Below are 21,431 nucleotides of genomic sequence, written 5' to 3' on the forward strand. Positions count from 1 at the left end.
CATTGCACATTGTTAAGCTTTATAGGCATGGCAAGCTTTTCTAACTGAATAGCTCGCACGCCCGCTTCCCCCCAGCGAGACATTTCAAAGCTCATTAATCAAAAACTCGTAGCTTTCAGCTTCGCCACTGAATCCACCTCCTTATGAACAAAGCTTTTGCATTCCCAACTCTAGAAACACATTTCAAACTGTGAGAGGCCAAACTTTGTACTGAGAAAAGAGAGACGTGACAGCATGCTGGTGGAGCGACCAGAGCGGTGGATATTTCAAAGCTGCATTTTGGTGATGACGGGCGACTGATTTTCACCGCAGAGGGTAGGTAAACCATATTTCCGAATCGTGCAGACCGGTTATAATAAAGATGCGTTATATAAATTAATACTAGCCAGGTAGATGGCATAGTTATGCCAATATACGCTTGTCAATGCGCATTCCCAATACGACATAAAACGTAGTGTGTAAATTGAATAAACAGCCTTGTGTACATTAAAATAAACGTAGAGTAGGAATTTACGATGTTAAATAACTGTTTTATAGAGGATTTAATTCTAAAATTAGGTATTTCTCCATTGGTATTCGTTTCTAATGGTTAGCGGGCTGGGCGATGCACAGTAATAGCAGACATTTTCCTTCATCATTATAATGAATTGACGTTCTTGCAATTTGCTCAAAATTTCGCTTTCAGATAATGCAGGCATAGAAAATTACTGCTAGTCGTTTGGCTTTAGGTTGTCCTTTATAGACGAGTATTTTTCCCTAAAGAAAGACACTGTAATAATGATTGCACGCTCTAAAAATACAGGAATTATCATTCCAGTATAAAAATGTGCGTCTTAAGTCGTTTTTTTGTGTTCCTTAATGCAAGAAAATAGAGGAAGTGATTGGTTTTATATTATATTGATGTCAATGTCTGAATATGAACCATAAAACAAATATACAATTTAAAATTGTTTGTTGCCTTTTGTAGTTATTGTTTTTGAACAGCAAAAAGTACCCCAAGTAATGTATTTAATACTTATTTATTTAGTTTGGGAAATAAAAGACTTCCTAGATCAGAAGTTAGACTAAAGCAGGTCTGGTTTTGGGATTTCATGAACTGACTTGCACTTCAAGTCGTTTATCAGACAATTGAGCTCATATAATCCCAAAGCCTTGTATATTGCAAAATAAACCCATATTCACGCACTTAGGCACATTCTTATTCTTGTCTGACCTCTAGATTTGAAAACAGCTCTTGTTGCTCGATCTTCAGGAATATAAATAACAGGCTATATATAGTAAGGCCTCATATATTTGTACAAATTTAAAAATGTGAATTGGATAAAAAATATGACATCTCAGTTCTGATTGGAATGAAGTCCTTGATGTAGGTCTATCAAATAATAATGCAGCCTTTAAAAAGTGGCAGGTTGATTAGTTTATATCAGAAATAATTAATCTATATAATATCTGTTTCTTTTACTTAGCAGATCCCTTTTCTTATAGTTTGGTTCTCCTGTGAGCCTGTCTTCTTGCTGCTGTAGCCCAAAATGCCAAGCAGTCGGTGAATTTCATGATCAGGCCTGACCACAAATGTCTTTGTACTAAAATAAACTGGTGAATTAAGGCAGCGTGTTAAATGAAATGGCTAAATAAGAACTACGTCGTAAAACCTATTTAAAATCATTGCAATATAACCATATAGCCTAAATCCCGCAGCATAAAAAGCAGTATAATATAGGTTTCGGAAACAGTGCAACACTGAATTGGTCGCTACAGCTGTTAGGAGCATGACGCAGCTATACATGACTAATACATATTCATTAATAACCGAAAGAAGAACTGTAAACAACAAGAATCTTAGGCGGCCATGCACTTGTTATATTACTGATTTTGAATTGGGTTAACATAATACTGATTCTGGTTTTTAGTGAGGCTGTATGTGTGATAATCGAGCACCAAAAATAAAAGTGTAAGTATCGATTTCTGTCAGGAGGTCTGTTGCAGTAACACTGGGAGGAAATCATACCTCAAACGGTGTTTTTTAATTTCATTAGGCAGTTTAATGAGCTGTTAATTTAGTACAGAGCCCCAAAGGCACCTAAGCTCCTACTAGATTAAAGTCTGTGAGTTTACAAAAAAAAAAAAAAAACAGAACAATAGTATTACTGATGAATTAGCCCTACATTTACTTTTTTTTCTTTTAACATTGACCACATAGAGGATTGACTGATAGAAACAACACATTTTGATATAAAAATAATCTTTGATAAAAGAGTAAAATAAACTAAAATATACACTTTTTCATTTAATATTTGTATTTCTTATCAAAGCAGCCCTTCAGTACGCAAACTTCTCATAACTTCTTAAAAGGTATGCAAATATTAAATAAACAAAGGGTTCTAAAAGGTCCATTCTCAATTAGAAGCCAGTGCGCAGGGTCTGCTTGCAGCCAGAAGGCATACTACACATCTGGTCCCCGATTGGCCAGCAGGGCGGGGCCACGCCCCTTCGTAGTGGTGGCCATTATTTACATGTAGAGACTCAAAGTACAGTAAGTCATGAAGACAAACAGCAGTGGCAATCATTCACCCTTTAACTGCTCTTCTCTAATAGATGCAACTCATGTCCTCGTGCTCAGCCTGTTACTCAGGCGCAGACTTGACTTTCAGAGCAAAAGTGTGTGGAGAGGAGCGCGAGGCTGAGCCTTCACCATCACACAGAGAGCCTCGAGGGAAAGCAGCGCCAGATACTCTGGATCATGTTAATGACATTCATCTAACGCCGGGTGCGCGGTGTTGGGTCTCGGGTCTGGGCGCTGAGCGGCACTGGCCAGGTTCGGAACTCGGCTGTGCTGCAGTCCTGGGATTCAGTGCAGACGTTAAGGACTCAGAGGCGCATGAGCAGTTTATGATCCACACGCGCCGGGGCTGCGCGCCCCTCTGCTTCCAGCAGCACCGGCACAATGGGGCAGCTTCTGTCGCTTGCGAGAGTTACCAAAGTTTTGCAGCGTCCCAGGGGGTCTGTTTAAAAGACTCGGCTTGGTCAGAGGACTCGAGGGGTGTAATTAGTAACACATTCGACTGGATGAGAATAAAAAGAAAACTCCCACAAAGTAAGTTTGCGTGGAGCTTCTGATGAGTCGTGGCTGATTTGCTTACAGGGTATAAAATGATATGCGTATATAAGAAGCAATGCTTTACCTGTACTTTACTTGTACTTGAATGCTTTATTTTACAGGTTGTTCTCTGCCTTGTGGAATAACCAGGGCTGATGTTACTGCGCGCACGAGTTTCACCAACCAACAGCTAACCGAGCTTGAGAAAGAGTTCCACTTCAACAAATACATCAGCAGGTGCAGAAGGGCCGAGATCGCGAAGAGTGTGTGCCTGAGCGAAACACAGGTGAAAATCTGGTTCCAGAATAGACGGATGAAGCAAAAGAAGAGAGAAAAGGAGGGCCTGATGCCCTGCTGCTCCAGACCGGATTCCCCGCCCCGCGCGCACCTCTTGCTGCGCGCTCTGGCGCCCAAAGAGTGCCTCTATGTGTGAATTTAACATATTTACACACTCTCCGACTTGCTTGCACTATGTTTTTGCCTTAACCTTTTATTGCCTTATTACTGTGCCTTCTGTAGAGTTAAGTCTATCAATAGTATGTGCCTCATATCTTAATGTGTGCCTTTGAACTGATACTGTAAACTCCTCCAACCTAAAAAGTGCTTTATTTGTTCACAGGGGTTGTACGTGTGTGTTTTGTATAAGAGAAAGGCTTAGTTTTAATAAAACATAATGAATGGAAACAGAGTTTTACAGAACACATTTGAGTCTGTACCAAAGTTCAGATGTGTGTAACACCCGGTACAGTACATCTTAACAGAAAGTCATTATAAATACTGAGGACAGTGAGTCTGGCACTGACATTTATTTCTCATCAACTAATGTTGTCTATTTAAAAGGTGTGTATGGAATTAGGGATTATAATGATGTTTATATATTTACTTATGTACATTAATGAATAAATCCAAAAGGACCTATATGATAAAGCTCGACTGTTGTCATGAGTAGCATAACTTATTTTCTAATTTTGAGTAAAACTATAGATGTATTCTGCAGTATTTTTGTTCTGTGTCAGTATGAGCACATGTTAGGAAGAACAAAAATATACACAGAGTAAAACCTAATTTGTCATTATTCCTCTTACCAACTTTAAATTCAGTATGTACAAGATTTCTCTATGTGCATCATCATTAGTGGGTAATTTTGCAACGTGCGCATGGGTACCAGGCTGCTCTAGGCTTAGCTAACAGCTAAAAAAAAAAAACACAGCATCTTCTCCCACTTGTCAACTCTGCTACAAATAAATGACCACTACAAGGATGACTGGCTAACAATGTCATTTAGGACAACAAACACCTAATATACAACACATTAACAACAAATATTTTGGCTTTATATATCACAACATAGTTTACCATTAAACAGTGTCAGCCATCTTGGTGAAATTTCGTATTGTCAATTAATTCCTAATGCAGTTCATATAAAACCTGTCCTTTTGTCTGAAGTGAACCATATGTGGTGTCATTTTAAAACCTTCCAAGGACATTCTAAACATAACCTCCAAGATTCTAGGAACTAACGGTTCCCCAAACCATAACCAAAAAGTTTTATCACCTTCATCAAAACTGCTAAAAGGTGCAATAATGTCATATGACAAAGGATAAAATAGAGAGAATATTAGAACCTGGAGACCTCGGACACCTGATCTTATTTCTTTGACATTTTTAAAAAGACTTGGGCTTGGAACTTGTGGTTCTCATATTACAAATAATCTATCATATGCACAGCTCTAATCATGGTGTGTGGAGAGTCTATAGCATAAAACAATCATAATGAGCTAAACTTTTACATTACATTACATTACATTTGACAGACGCTTAAAAAACAGCACTTTACAGCTAGTACATAGACAGAATTGTATGCATTTTTATGCATATAGCATAATTAGAACTGGTGAAAATATTTCTGCTCAATGAGTGATTTGGAACATTTCTAACCAATTCTAACACCCAGGTTTTTCTGATATTGTCTGACTCTTTGGCTGTTCATAAAGTTTAGCAATTTTGAATTCATATTAATCTGATATAACAGGATCATCGTTTAGGATTATCGTTTAGGTTTTACCAGTGACAGATGAACAACCATAGAGGTAAACAGATATGTTACTGGTACAACCACAAACATTAATTATAATTTCTTTATATAAAGGTAAAATTGACTTTTCATATATTAATATTTAAAATAAGATTTAAAAACAAGATTCACACAGTTCTTTCACATGCCAGTTTACATAGTCATGAATTTAAATGTGTACAGTTACACTGGTTGGAATTATGCAATTGCACTCATGCATAAGGTCAAGGTTACCGTGTTTTATTTTTTTTGTTCTAACTAGTATTTAGGCATCCTAAAATATTGCATTTCAAATGTATTAGGAAAAAAAGGGCACAAAAAAGAAAATCATGAGAGGAATTTTTCACGCTACTGAATCTGACAGTCCTATCATTTTCTTTCAACATGCACAACACCTTCAGAATGTATTCAGCTCAGCAATAGTTGATGATTTATACTTATCATTAGGAGATTTAACCTAGCAAACGTGATGTGGTGGCTCTCTTCCTCAGAGGCTGCCCCATCCCTCTCTCGCCACCTCCTCCAAACTGACAGACAAACTGATCACGCGGGAAAGCTGCCATCAATTACTCCAGAAATGTCTATACTGCTCCACACACAAATACCTCACACATCCCCCTCTCCCTCACTCATATCCATATGGACATCCTTTATAGCATTTTCCCTGGGAAATTATGACTGAATAAAACGCATCTTCATTTATCTTCTCCTTTGCTTCGCCCTGTGATGAGAGAGATCCAGTCTCTTTTGGTTTTACAGTACATCATAATATTAGTCCTCCTCCATAGTGAGAAATGGATTATTCTAGAAAATGAACTTGGCTTTACTATAAATTACAGCTATAGATTCCGAGAAATGTGTTATTTTGTTTAAAATAGTATCTAATATAATTAGGGCTCTAATTTATGTAAAGCTACAAGTATGCCTATTACAGTAACAGGGTTTGGAATTTAATCTGTCCACAAGATAAAGAATGATTCCCTGTGCTTTTCATTTGTAATCCCAGACACGTTATTCCAGTAAAGCAGCCTGTGACCATTAGATATGAAAAATGGCTAGCGGACAGCTCCATTCATGAGTTTTGGGTTTTAAAGTTAACAGTCCCTTCACGAACGTGAGTTTAAAAATGGGTAATTAAACAACTTATCATCAGCCAGAGACACCTTAAGCATGTGAGAGTAGCTCTGTATAAACGCTCACCTGAAGAAATCTTTATCATGATCACTATCCAGTCCAGGTAGCTTCCAGCTCCTTAATGCTGCATCACTTCAAATCACTTGTGTAGAATAACACACCTGAGCATACTTTTGCCTTTGCTGCTTCATTACGTACTTTTGGGACCGTGTTTGATTATTTCAATGTAGAATTTTGATCTACATTTGCAGTAAACATTTACACAAAATATTAAAAGCACAAACCGGTAGAGATTCTTAAATTCTTTGCCGCTACATCATAAAAGCTGAAGGATTGTTTACATACGGCCAAGAAATGCGGCAGAACTTTGGAGTAATCCGGGGGCACAACTGATGTATCCTTTGCAGCCCTCAATTACCAACTAATCCATCCACACAAGCACAGCGATTGGAAAAAAGAAATACAGCACCATGAAACTGAGCATGTAAAATGGCAAAAACAAATGCCCCAGATTAGAGTTTGTATTAAAATTACATTTTACAATTATGATGTATGTAATGTATGTAAAACATTAATTTCCCAATGCAAACTCACCATATGGTGAGATTGTTCCATATTTGTAACTAATAGGTGCAAAGAACAATATTACCAAATGACAGGCCTACCTCAACTGCAGTCTAGCCAATAGCTGGAATGCAACTATATATAGACTCTTTGAACTCCATATCCCAGAATCCCACTGCATATGAAATGTCCACCACATGTCCCTCATCCACCAATCATTAAATGTTCTTTAGCTCCCAGCCCCCTGACTATTAATCAGTCTCACCTGTGTCTGATTATCCCCTGAGTATTTAAGCTTTTAAGTATTATTCACTAAGGCTGTGTCCCACTTGCATACTACACGCTAATACTATAAGGTATATTGTTTATACTGTACTAATCTTTAAAATGTTTCACATTTTGTATGTGTGTATACGTTGCTAACACTGTGGTCACTTGCTTTCTCTAGTCGACTGCTGAATCACTGTCTGCAATTATTCCAAAGAATATTCTGGACATGAGTAGCTCCTCCTCTTCCCTTTCACAAAGCATTGTGGGATAGTGTCCAGTATAACCACACTCAAAAACTGACTGTACAATCAAACAACTCTTATGTACGTCCACTACATACTTAAAATGCAAGTTAGAATGAGTAATTATTATGCAATTGGGATGCACCCTCAGTCACGTGAAGTATTGTCAAATCCTGTTGTTGTCTACTGAGTGTTTCTTGCTGTATTGTTGTTTTATCTAGTGCAGTTTCATGTTCTGGGGTGTTGTGTTTTGCGTTTTTGGTTTTGTCAGGCTATCTTGGTTCCCAACTTGTTTTCTTTTTGATGTTTTCTGACTACCCTCCTGGTTATACTCTTGTCTAATATGTTCACTGTGGTTTGGGCTTTTTGGTTACTGTTTGCCCCAACCTTTATTACTCTGCCTGTCCTTATTTAATCTGAAGCATTGATTCACATTTTCAAGCATCTGGTTGGTTTGATCAGCATAATAACAGTTGCCATATTTTTTTGCACTATAAGAAGTCCTTAAATTTTCCCAAAAATCATCAGTGTGCCTTATAATCCGGTGTGCCTTATGTATAAATTTTACCAGTCAGGTTATAAGGAGCAGTAAAGCCACTCCACTGAAGTACAGCATTATACAATTATAAGTTTAAATTTAGTTCTGTCTAGCATTATTAGCGCTAGCTTTTTGGCCATTCAGAGGTGAGTATTATCGGCCTGTAGCATGCTGTTAACCCCAGGGATAGCAGCAGAATACAGGCCGATAATACTCTCCTCTGAACGGCTAAAGAGTTAGGGCTAAGCACTGCCTCTTTAGCCGTTCAGAGGAGAGTATTATTGGCCTGTATTCTGCTGCTATCCCCAACTTGCACTGCTGGAGCAGCATTAGCCTTACCTGCTAACTACGCTAAGCGTTATCTCTTTGGCAGCTTAGAGGTAAGCATTATCGGTCTGTAGCCTGCGTGTTTACCGTGTTAAAACAAGCGCTGCCACTAGCGGTTAGCCGCTAACACTAATGTTCCAGCTTTAGTGGAAATCTGGACATTTGAAAAGCGCTTTACAAATAAACAGCTTTCAGGAGAGAATTATGTGTAGATTAACATCCAGCACTCGTTTGACTTGTCTGACTCGTCTAAATGTTTTTTAAGAACTACAGTTTTGTTTAATTAACTTAGCCTAGCTTTACAGGTATTGCCAAAATTAGAAGAAAAACACAGCAAAGCCCCTGTTCCTTACTAGTGTTGCATAAAATGCACCTTATAATCCGGTGCGTCTTATGTATAAAAATAGACCACAAAATAGAAGTTTACTGATAATGCACCTTATAGTGTAACAAATACAGTAAAACGTTTAACTGCTGTTACATAATTTTGGAGTATAACTTGCCCTCAGGTTTATTAAAGTAAAATTTGTTTCATTTTATATGACTCGTGTTTTAAATATTTTAAAGAACCAGGTAGATTTTTCTTCTTTGAGAATGCCCCAGGCAAAGAATCTTAATATAAGCAATTTGCAAAAGTGATAATTAAGAGGCTGCATATATTTAATGAAGAGAGAGAGAGAGGGAGGGAGGGAGGGAGGGAGAGAAAGAGAAACTCTCCAAGCAGCAGTAGAACAGAGCCTAATGGCTACCCAAATGCCCACTGAAACTGACAGTTGTTTGTGTAAAGAGTATTGATGTGTCTGCGGATTCCGTACGACTCTAATCCACATTAAGACCTCCTGGTCTCTCTCAGGTCTTATACGGGGGGATCTTACTGCGACTGTGGGCCCTGCGCTGGGCTGAGGGAGCTCATCATGGTGGGAGCTGAATGGGTAATTAGTAGATGTGGGCAAAGTCCATTATGATCCATGTTACAGTCACACAAAATGGCTGATGAGTCTATGCGGTTGTCTGTATCGCATCCCAGGAGTGGGTATTGATTGCCTTCATTAAGAAACCTGAATCTCTGTGGACTCATACAGTCAATGAAGATACAAATATGTACTTACACACACACACACACATAATATAGATTCACATAGTTAGAGGGCAATGTGTTGTAATGGAGAAAATGGTGAATGTGTTGCAAATTGACTATATGGTGAATTTATTCAAGTATTTAGGCATTTCTCAAGAGGATGGCAGCGCATACCCATAAAACAAAGCGGCTATACAGTACAGGCCAAAAGTTTGGACACACCCTCTCATTCAATGATTGTAGATTCTATGAATGAATACATGTGGAGTTTTATGTACTTTTCAAAAAATGACCTGGCCTCACAGTCACCGGACCTGAACCCAATCCAGATGGTTTGGAGTGAGCTGGACCACAGAGTGAAAAAGGCAAAAGGGCCAACAAGTGCTAATAAACACCTCTGGGAACTCCTTCCTTCAAGACTGTTGGAAAACCATTTCAGTTGACCACCTCTTGAAGCTCATTGAGAGAATGATGCCAAGAGTGTGCAAAGCAGTAATCAGAGCAAAGGGTGGCTATTTTGAAGAAACTAGAATATAAAACATTTTTTTTAGTTATTTCACCTTTTTTTGTTAAGTACATAAAACTCCACATGCGTTCATTCATAGTTTTGATGCCTTCAGCGATAATCTACAATGTAAAGAGTCATGAAAATAAAGAAAACGTATTGAAAAAGAGAAGGTGTGTCCAAACTTTTGACCTGTACTGTACGTGCACAGGTTAGGTAGTCAAAAGGACTGAGTACTTGCTCATTATGCTCATTATGCTTTTGTATGCCACAGTGCTGTACTGTACTTACTGTACTGAAAATTCAATGATATAGCAAAATATTTTGGTTAGACTTATTAAAAAGAACTGAGAGAATGGTCTACTGCAGAGAGAACAACAATGACACTGATGTGTAACTCTGTGCTCTAAATCAGCATCCATTTGTTACAGAACCAGGAAAATAATTCATAGAGGCGCCATGGTGATAAATTTTTAAAGTTTCGGCATGTTGTATTTTAATCGTGGTGTCCTCACACACACCGATACACAGACACTCACACAAACTCCACACACATCCACACTCACACAGTCCTTCTGCAGGGTTAAATTATTCTGCTCAGTAGCAGCAGCCATTTGATTTCATTTGTAGTGTGTCTAGTGGGCAGCGGAGGTGAGAGCACCTTTGGCTGCTGAGGGACTGGAGCAGCACACATATCTAGTGTGTGGAGACACAAAATTGACAATGCATTTATCTTTGAATAATGTAAATGTCGGGAGACTGCAGTGGCTGTGGAGGAGAGAGGCGAGTGCAGGCCGCTGTGGGGAAGGGAGGGGGGGGGGGGTGGTGTGGGGGGGATTGGTTGGTTGTGGGCCTAGCCTGACAAGCTGCTTCCTGGCCCACATCCCCCCCTCCTCCTCCTCCTCCTTCTCTTCTTCCCCTTCTTCCTCTATGCCCCCCCATCTCTCCATCCCTCCACTGTTCCCCTCCTCGCCTGAGGCCTGCTGCACCTCCTCACAGCTCATTTCCACTGAACACCGACAGGGAATTCACACTGAGATCCATGCCAAGCCCTCCACTCACTTTTCTTTTTTAAAATTCTTTTCTTTTTCTGTTGCAGTCTCTTCATCCTTAAGCTGCATTTTTAAAGCAACATCATGAACTCCCAATGTGTAAAGCTCAAAAATGTGGACAAAAAAGTTGAGTACTGTTAGCATCATGGGTAAAGTATACTGTGATTTTGTGTATATTGTGTGATTATGATCATATAAGCTGTTTGACAACTGAATTAATATTTTTAAATATTTAGTAGTTTATTAAAAACTATTTTTTTTTATTTTAAAAAGCACCGTATGTAAAAAAAAAAAATTGTATTAGGACTGTAACAAGCCTCTTGTTCACATGGAAGAATCCTGCATGGTTGCTATGCAGAGTTTAAGATGTTCATGTAAATGTAAATGCATAGTGTTTAAAGCACAGGGTTATTAATGACAAGGTTGTGGGTTTGATACCTGGTTTTAATCACATCACGCCACTTCCAGGTCCTTGAGCAAGGCCCCTAACCCTTCTTTGCTCCCTGGATGCCGCAGCGCAAAGGCTGCCCACCGCTCCAGGCATGTGAGCTCACTGAATTCCCGTGTGTGTCTTTTAAGTGTGCTGATTAGAGTTTATGTGTGTGAACACTCTACATATGGGTTAAATGAAGAGGCCAAATCAAATTCCAGCTGCGTCCTATGATAAAAGTGGTAGTCCTGTCAGTGTCTCTTATGCTACAAGTCCGTGTGACATACGTGATGAAATGTACTGTTTCACATTTAACACTGATTTTGACTATTCTTGTCCTCAGACTGAAGTGCGGTTTAACATACGCAGAACGATACGTCTGTTTGTGCCTTGTTGTGTTTGTGGTTTGTGAGCCTGTGTGTGGCTGTTTTGTATTGTATGGTGTGAATAGTGAAATGGATGGCTGCTGGCAGGCAGACAGTGCTGCTCAGTGAGGCAAAGTGCCAGTAAATTGTTTGTCTTCTGCAGTGCAATCCTATAATTCTTCTGGGAGCAGATGACATTGTGCTTGCCAAAGAGAATAATGATAAATGGGCTGAAATCAAACAGGGAAATTTTGGGAAGCGTCCTGAGCAGCAGGCATAATCTGAATGCGTTTCTCCCCAGGCTGAGCCCCTGCAGCCACTCGCTACTTTGTGTCTGCCTTAAAGGTGTGTGACCTGTCTTTTGACACTCTACCAGAGGACACAGACAATAGTGCAAACATTTACATTCTATATATGTGCCATTAATCAGGATCCAGAACAATCTGTATTGTTTCCTGACAGGGGGTGCAGTTACACCCTAAAAACACTACATATTCTGTTCGCCTTCTTCTGTCTAAGAGACAGGAGGATGCTGTGGTTAACTGCTTGGGTTGTCTGTTGACCCAACAGGCAGTATATCTCTGTATTTGTGTGTGTGTGTGTGTGTGTGTGAGAGAGAGAGAGAAAGAGAGAGAGATCGAGAGAGAGAGTAAGAAAGACCATCTGCTTGTTCATGACCACATGAGTTTACCTTAGTTTTGTTAGGGGCTTGTGGTGTGTTACATAGCCAGTTCCAAGCTTAAAAAATAAAGGTGCCAGAATGTGTTGTATGACATAGGTATGTAGATATGTAGGTGGGTGGATGGGTGGGTAGGTAGGTGGGTAGGTAGATCTGATCTGTTATTTGAATTAATTGCTTTGGAGTTCTTTAAAAAACATTCACACAAAGGTAGGTAGGTGGATGGATGGATGGATGGATGGATGGATGGATGGATGGATGGATGGATGGATGGGTAGGTAGAAAAGTGGGTGGATGGGTAGGTAGTTAGGAAGGTAGGACAATAGTTAGTTAGGTGGGTGGATGGGTAGGTAGGTAGGTGGGTGGATGGGTAGGAAGGTAGGTGGGTGGATGGATAGATGGATGGGTAGGTAGGTGGGTGGATGGCTAAGTAGGTAGGAAGGTAGTTAGGTAGGTAGGTGGGTGGATGGGTAGGTAGGTAGGTGGGTGGATGGATGGGTAGGCAAGTAGTTAGGTAGGTGGGTGGATGGGTAGGTAGGTAGGTAGGTGGGTGGATGGATGGGTAGGTAGGTAGGAATGTAGTTAGGTATGTAGGTAGACAGGTAGGGAGGTGGGTGGATGGGTAGGTAGGTAGGAAGGTAGTTAGGTAGGTAGGTAGGTGGCTGGATGGGTAGGTAGGTAGGTAGGTAGGGGAGTGGATAGATGGGTAGGTTGGAAGGAAGGTTGTTAGGTAGGTTGATAGGCAGGTAGGTAGGTGGGTGGATAGATGGGTAGGTAGGTAGGAAGGTAGTTAGGTGGGTGGGTGAATGGTAGATGGGTTGGTAGGTAGGTAGTAGGTAAGTAGGTAGGTAGATACTTTATTGATCCCAGAGGGAAATTCTGGACATCCAGTAGCTGGTATACACAGTACACAGATGTTACAAAAAAGAATAAGATAGAATGATACAGATAAAAATACAATAAAAATATTATGTAATGTAAAATAACATTGTCCACCAGTTGTTGCACATATTGGGAAGTATAGTAATCTCTACACTAATCTTGAGCCGGTTTAAAAATCAGAGTGCTGATCTGACCAGACGGTGTGTTAAACATCTACACAATCAACATTTCTCAAGAACACAACCAAGAGCTGCGGAGGGGCAGGTTGTAGACCATGCCATTAGAGGGATATTATCTGTTTCAAGACGAGTCATGTCTACTGGGGAGCAGTAACTCAGTGAGGTGTGTCCAGCAAGCTCCCTAACACAGCAGGAGACGCCTCGGGCTCTACAGGGAGACGAGCACAATGCAGTCCATTTAACACACCACTGCAAGCATACAACCACAGACTGCAGATCTAAGCACACAAGAGAACTGAGAGTAAATAAGGTTTCTTAAAACATCGTAGTTACAGACTCGGTGCAATGCAAAATGGCAATGAACAATGGAGGAGCAAATCTATTTGAGCTTACTGTACAATAATAAACAGTATTAAATCTCAGACCCATACGAACTTAATTCAATTCCAGTAATTATACCCTGTGGACAAGAAAAGTGTTTCCAGGCACATTAGGGCGCAAAACATATTTATTTATTTTTTCATGTGTGCTTTGTGTATAAGAGAAATCAATAAACTGGTTTTACTGTAAATAATGGCAATGTTTTCTCGATTTGACCCAGCTCTATACGCAGTCTCATATCATGAAAAACAGCAGAGAAAAACAGCAGTGTTTTAATTCACTACAACAATAATTAGACCCAGTACTGAGCAGTGTTGATAAAATTTGGCATATGTGTCACAGAATCACCTGATATATTCGTTTACATTAAAAAAGTTAATAATCCCATGCGTTTTCTGCTTTAACTGGTATAGATTGTTCTTTTTTTTATCTGATATTGTTTTGATTGCTGGTTTTAAAATTACACCAAACTCAAGCTTGGAGTATGTACATATAAATGTGAAAAAATAAAATCTACCGACCATAGATAATTTTCAGAAATCCCTAAGTGGTCAGATATCACAATGCCCATATATACGGCTCTGAAAAAAAATTAAGAGACCACTTCTGAATCAGTTTATCTGATTTTGCTATTTATTGGTATATGTTTGAGTAAAATTAACATTGTTGTTTTATTCTATAAATCATGAACATTTCTCTCAAATTCCAAACAAAAATATTGTAATTTTAAAGCATTTATTTGCAGAAAATAAGAAATGGCTAAAATAACAAAAAAGATGCAGAGCTTTCAGACCTCAAAGTTTTAAGAGTTTAGAAATCAGTATTTGGTCCAATAAATTGGCATGTTCTCCTCCACCAGTCTTACACACTGCTTTTAGATAACTTTATGCTACTCCTGGTGCAAAAATCATCCAACTTCCTCTTGATTATATTCCAGAGGTTTTTAATTTGGTAAAATCAAGGAAAATATTATCATTAAGTGATCTCTTATTTTTTTCCAGATCTGTATTTCACTCTATCATACAGCAACACTGCAAACAGACACGCTTTTTCCCTACAAATTACATCCATAATCATTGCAGGAGGCCACACACACAGATCCTACATGTCTGATCCATCGTTCTTTTAGCATGTATGTATGATTATTCTGCCCAGTCTTGCTCTGCTGTTTCAAATACCCTGGAAGAGCAGAATCCCCAAAAATTCAGCACCTTGTCATGGACAAAGATCAGTAACAGCTCATTCATTAGTGGTATTCTGTTAGCTGCAGCCACAAGGTTTCACAGGAAGCTGTTTATAAGAAGCATGTGTGCAAACCTGAGGCTCGGGAGGAGGCGAACTGAGTTCAAAGCTTATGCACATATGTGCATCTTTGTGTATGTGTGTGCTGTGCCCAAAACTGTTATCTACTGCCTACCCTGCCGTGATGTGGAGCCTCTTTGTGAACCCTTACCTTATCTGTAAACCATTCATTGATGGACGGATAGCACACACCCTGTGCATTTAATACAGATTTCTGACCCGTACACTAATCTCTGTGTTACCTTTTTTTCAGATTACACTTGAGCTTCATCTGCCAGAGCTGCTTCATCAGCCCTTTATAAACTGCATGTTTGTGTGTACAGTATTACCACAGACTTAAGTGCCTACCATAATTCATTTCAAACAGGTACAGGTAACGGCAAGCTCTTGCAAGTGTGCCAGTGAGATGTAAGATATAAAAATGTAAATAAAGTTCAGTTAAAGAGTTATGAATGGGCTTGTCTGTACAGTGCTGTAGACAGTAGTGATATCACCACCTCAGGCATTAATCTTTAAGCAAACAAACCCGAGGCCTGCTTTAAAACATGCTAGCCAATCACCAGCTACCATTCGAAATTAGAGCTACATTTTTCATCTTTCAAGTTAATCTTTCCACAGATCTGTCAAACACACAAGTAGACGGATGCTAAAAGAGTGCAAAAACAAACAGAATCAGCATTAAAATACAGTATAAGTAAGCTATGGAATTGGGATATAAATAACTTCACAAGCTTGAAATTAGCTTCTCATCAGTCATTGAAAACATGAAAGCCAAATTGACAACAGCAACACATTCCATAAAACATAATACTGCCTGCCAATATAAGAACCTGTTGTAGCATGTCTATACACCTGCCCCAGAACTGTTACCAACAAAGTGACACAAAGGGAAGCCTCCTTTAAATCAACTTTATGTGTGTAGCAAGTCATGGTTTTAATGCAGAACAGCTGTATAACTGTAAAACACAATCTGTGAGGGTAGACCACAACCTAGCAAAGGTTTTGTGGTATTCGGGGGATTCAGGGATGTAAGCAAATTCTGACTTTTAATATATCGTATCTGAAATATGTTTTATCATCTTATTTGTTTCTTTGAATTTGGATATCCTATGTTTTAATATATCGAAAGTGTTTTTCAATTATTGAAGTGTATGGAATTCACCTTGGATACAATTTAAATAAAAAATATTAAGTATTGCAAGCAGTATTCTAAAATTACTAGTTTATTCTAAAAGTACTGAAAGTACAGTATTGTGTTTTGTAGTTATTACAGAAATCAGTCAAAAGTTTGAATATCATAATGCATAAATTCTTCAGATCAGAGCATAATGTGTTGCTTCTTGATATCTTTTAGCTGCTTCATGTTGTCAGACAGGTTCTATCTAAGTGGTCTGGCAGTGATCCGGCCTGTTTGAGGTTTAGTGAAATTTAACTCATCTTTCCAAAAAAATATGATTAATCATAGTTCATTTATGGGGGGGCAAACACTTCGTGAAAAAGTTCAATTTAAATAAGAGTTAAATTTCAATGACCACAAACAGGCCTGATTACTGCCAGACCACTTAAATAGAACCTGTCCGACAACATGAAGGAGCTAAAAGATATCAAAAAGCAACACATTATGCCACAATCTGAAGAAATTCAAAAACAGATAATGAATATTCACTTAATATAACACTTAATTTCAGAAAATGAACATCACACACAATGTAAAACACGGTGGTGGTAGTGTGATGGTCTGGAGCTGCTTTGCTGCTTCAGGGTCTGGACAACTTGCTGTAATAGATGAAACCAGGAATTCTGCTGTTAACAAGACAATCCTGAAGGAGAATGGACAATGAACCAAAGCACACAAACAAGCCCACCTCTGAATGGCTGAAGAAAAACAAAGTGAAAGTTTTGGAGTGAACTAGTTCAAGTCTGATTGAGATGCTGTGGATGATCTTAAACAGGACATTTATGCTCAAACTCCAACAATGTGGCTGAATTAAAACAATTCTGCAAAAAAATATTAAATCAAAATTCCTCCACAGAAATGTGGAAGACTTACTGCCAGATATCAGTAAAGCTTGATTACACTTTATTAGGTCCAGGGTGGTTTGGATAGTTTTTTTTTCCTTTAATAAATAACATAATCATTTAAAATGTGCTTTTTATATTCACTCAAGTTATCTGAAAAAATATCAGCATGAGAGAAAACAAAAAACAAATACTTTTTTTTACGTGCCACTGTATTTAACTCCTTCAATGGGGGAAAGAAAACTAGGTTTACATTTCTATGTGTAGCAGAGAGAGCTGTTCAATGTATTGTATTAAATAAACCAGTCTTGCCTTATTTAGACAGTACACTTTTGATTTTATTATTTTTCTCCATTAATTATCTATAGAAATTCAACCCTGTAATAACATTTCTGGTGAAAATGGTTGATTATTAGGAGTGGTAGTTTTAAAGATTAGAGTTAGGACCAGAGTTAGGACTAAGTATAAGACCAGAGGGGGTTAAATATAGGTTTTGCATTAAGATTAAGGAAAATGTTAGAATCTCACAGGGTACATTTTATACATACCTGTATTAGGTTAATTGCAAGTTAAAGGTGGAGGCAAAAAAACATAGAATATAAACATAGAATGTAAAGTGTTTGAAGAGCATCCGTCTTAAATTATTCAAAACTCAGCCGAATCTCAGCCGAACATGAGCCGTGCCGTAACTGTTATGCATTCTTATTAGTGATCTGTGATTCACACTGTATGTGTCTCTTAGTAACCCTTAGTTACAGCCTTGCAGGGCCATTAAATTTAGATATACAGTATTTTCTAGCAGTCATACAGGGGACTCTCTGTCTAGAGTTAAATGGGAGTCTTATAGATTTTTGGAGACAGAGAAGAATGTGCAGTCTTATGTCTTGCTGCAAACAGAGACAGGACTGTATGTCTGGAGCGGAGCTGCAAGCCACTGGCAATATTGTCTCAGACCTTGTGCTGCTATATAAAAAGTCCTCGGACACAATTTAATTTCTGTCAGCGCTAAGGCAGTACCAACACAATGGATTTCTTTTATGCCTTAGCTTCAGCATCTGAGCGGCTTTGTACAACGGAACTGCATCACCGTCCCTCCATCTCCCTCTTTCCCTCCATCTCCCTCTTTCCCTCCGTCTCTCTCACTTGCTTGCTCACTCACTCACTCTTTCTCTGTGTCTTGACCTGAAAGGACAGCATAAACATTAGAAAAAAAAGTTACACACACATTTACAGACAAACACAAGAGAAATATGACATAATATGAAGATTTAGAGACGTTTCCACGTGGAACAGTGTTGATGTAAGACATGTTGTGTTAAGTATGATAAGCATTGATCTTGTCTTGATAAAGACAAAAGCAATGTTAACAGTGCTTCTTCCTCTCTCTCTTTCTCTTTCCTCGTATACTTCTTCTCCTTTAGAGTGTAAGGTAGCAGCTGTAAGTGTGTGGACTGTCATAGTTAGCTATGTGCAGTAGTTTAGTGTACTGGGGCGAGTGTGTGGGGCTCGGAGCTGTGTGTGAGCAGCCCAGGCACTTCATCAATCACTCCTGACATGCTGCACCAAAAATCGATCCCACAATTTGTGTCCAAAACTGTATAATAACAGCCCACATCCCTCCCCTCAAGTCCTGCATTTACCACAGAACCCAAACATGCTGCCGGAGAACGTTAGAGAAAAAAAGGGAGAAAAAAAAATCTTTAAAGACTTCACAGAGAGAAATACTATATATATTTTTTTCTATTTAACAGCAGAAGGATATGCTTTCACTAATGTGTAAAGAGCAGATAAATCTGAAACGCCAGTGTTTTATATTTGAGGAGGTTGAGGAGGGGGGGAATAAAAGTGCTCTAATTTCAGTTGCAGATGTTATCAGTGCAGTCCTTCATCTCTATGAGTGCCTGTGCACTAAAAGCAGCGCTGCAGCCTACACGGCCCTCGCTATTGATCTGATTACAGCCTGATTAAGTAGAGTTTTACTCTGAGGTATTTTCTCTGCCTACAATAAGGTCAGACTGCCTCTCTCTCTCTCTCTCTCTCTTTCTCTATCCCAGACATAAGTGATATTACAGGATGGAGCAATGCCTGGTTTCCATAGTTTCCACAACCGCTTTCACCAAATTTGGTTTCGCTCTGAGCAGCAGGAAGAAGCTTGTCATAAAGATCCCACTGCTGACACGAGAAAAAATGACAGTAGTGTGTTTATTTGTTCATATATATATATATATATATATATATATATATATATATATATATATATATATATATATATATATATATATATAATATAATATATTTTATGTGTATAAATGTAAATGTAAAAATATTTTACTGGTCCAATCATTATAAAATGTTGGACCAACTGTTAGACTCAAAATATATCTTTATGTATCATATAGTTCATGTTTGGAATTAATGATATCTGTCAGTAGTTCTTTAAATGGTGTAATTACAGGGTTCATACACATTTTAACCAATTAATTGTTTCCATGATTTTTCCATGACTTTTTCATGCCTTTAAGGCAAATCTTAATGATTATATGATCTTTAAAACATCAGTGCAGACATGGAAAATAAAACCAAAAATCAACCAGAACTATAATTAAAATTGTTTAAAGTAGGCCTAAAATGAATCTGATAAAATGTTGACAGACAATCTTTAATAATAAAATGTGCGTCAGATTCTGTAAATTACTAAATTAATTCTGTGCTGATGTATTTGTTAGCTCAAAATAGATTTCCTTCATCGATAAACTGAAACACAAAGATTTGTAGACCAAATTTCCATGACTTTTCCAAAACTTCCTGGGTATTTCTATTTTTCCACAATTTATCCAGGCCTTGATATAGCTAGTTTTAAATTCCATGACTTCTCCAGGTTATTCATGACTGTATGATCCCTGTAATTAAAAATGTAATTATTTACATTTTATTGTCTATCAAACACATCACAATACTGTCGGCACAATGGCAAAAAACAAAAAAACAAACACAGCATTTGTACTTTTCTTTACTGTCTGTTAAGTTTTGACACTCTTTGTTAACAACTGCTTGAGGTATTCTCCATTTTCACAACTCTGATATTTAGGTCAAGGGAAGTGGTGGCCATCATTTCAAGAACACCAACAAAGTGATACAACATTCTTATTTATATTAATCCTCTTATCTCTTTTCTCTTATATTATTGTAGACAGTGGACTTGATGACCATCGTGCATTCCAACACTGTTGTTTTTTTCCCTTTTAGGATTCTTTCTCAGTCTTCACCTTTCTAAAGCAATGAGCATGAATGACTGTGTAAATTCAAGTGTGTTTTGGTGTGTGTGTGTGTGTGTTTTGGTGTGTGTGTGCCTCCCCAATGTGTTTGGATCAGTGAAGCGGCTGGAGGTGAGTGTTGTCCCTGCATTTGTCTTAATTAATCTTTAATGAACCTCAATCCCCCTCCCCTTCTCTAGTGAGTGTGGGCACATAAATGAAACATGAAGCTCAGCAGTATTAGTCTCAGTGTGTTCATTTGGGGCCAGCAGGACATACATCCTCCACCTCAGCCTGTCACACTCTCTTACTGCCCTTTTATTGCTCTGCCACACACTCCTATTTAATATTTCATAACGTGCTTATTCTCCCAGCACTCCTAATCAAGAATATTCAATGCCACGTGCATATTTCTGGCATGTGCATGTACGAATTGTGGATATATTTCAAGAGGAACAGCGCGACGGACGCCTCCGACATTAAACTGTTACTCTTGTTTTAGTGGGAATAAAGTTTGAGAGTTGTAGAGTGTTATATTGGCGCTGAGAGCAGGTCACCTCTACGCTTTAACAGACCTAATAAAGCGTGTTGTGCGCTTTCTGTGCAGGGAGCGAGCCTCCCAGCGCGTGTCTGGCTGTCGGTGACCTAAGAGAACGCGGCTCAGTGTGGGAGCACAGAGCTGAGCGAGGGGAAAAAGCCTGCGGCGCTGCACAAGCTCCTGAGATATGGCCAAATTCCTTGCAATGTTCCGGACGCTCCCCAGAGCCATTTCCACCCAGGTGTTCCCTCTGCTTGTGCTCTCTCCCTCTCTCTCTCTATCTCCATCTCTCTCTCTATCCTTCTCTCCCTCTCTGTCACACATGCAGATTCTCCTCCTTCCCTTCCCTCCTTCTCTCAAGTCAGGGAGGACTTGTGCCAGTTCTGTCAAGGCTTTGTCACTGTGTGCTGGACTGTCATGTCTTACCAGGTTCACTGCAATACACAGTCAAATCAATCACCAGCACTACTACACTGCCGGAGAGTAAAATTTATCAGTCAGTCAGCTACAATGAGCAACAG

General features: G+C 38.9%; 1 protein-coding gene across 2 annotated transcripts; it reads left to right on the plus strand.

Moving 5' to 3' along the window:
* The first annotated feature begins 60 nt into the window (after window positions 1-60).
* Window positions 61-4,021, plus strand: LOC103047329 (homeobox protein Hox-A5). Of its 2 annotated transcripts, none has more exons than XR_001518820.3 (2): window positions 61-315; window positions 3,220-4,021. XR_001518820.3 is itself a non-coding variant. In XM_049485352.1 (2 exons), exons 1-2 carry the CDS (start codon window positions 2,596-2,598, stop codon window positions 3,528-3,530), a joined length of 810 nt encoding a protein of 269 aa, XP_049341309.1. In that variant the 5' UTR covers window positions 322-2,595; the 3' UTR covers window positions 3,531-4,021. The 2 variants fall into 2 exon arrangements, 1 of the variants encoding a protein (XP_049341309.1); XM_049485352.1 differs by lacking the exon at window positions 61-315 and adding an exon at window positions 322-3,094.
* Window positions 4,022-21,431: the final 17,410 nt, after the last annotated feature.

Source organism: Astyanax mexicanus, chromosome 11 (assembly GCF_023375975.1).
Source record: "Astyanax mexicanus isolate ESR-SI-001 chromosome 11, AstMex3_surface, whole genome shotgun sequence".
Taxonomy (NCBI): Eukaryota; Metazoa; Chordata; class Actinopteri; order Characiformes; family Acestrorhamphidae; genus Astyanax; species Astyanax mexicanus.

What these genes read in the sequence shown, in the direction of transcription:
- LOC103047329 (XM_049485352.1), top strand. Translation starts at nt 2,596, where the DNA reads ATGCAACTCATGTCCTCGTGCTCAGCCTGTTACTCAGGCGCAGACTTG. An exon ending in AAAAAGAAAACTCCCACAAA is followed by an intron (nt 3,095 to 3,219) that starts GTAAGTTTGCGT and finishes TTTATTTTACAG; the next exon opens with GTTGTTCTCTGCCTTGTGGA.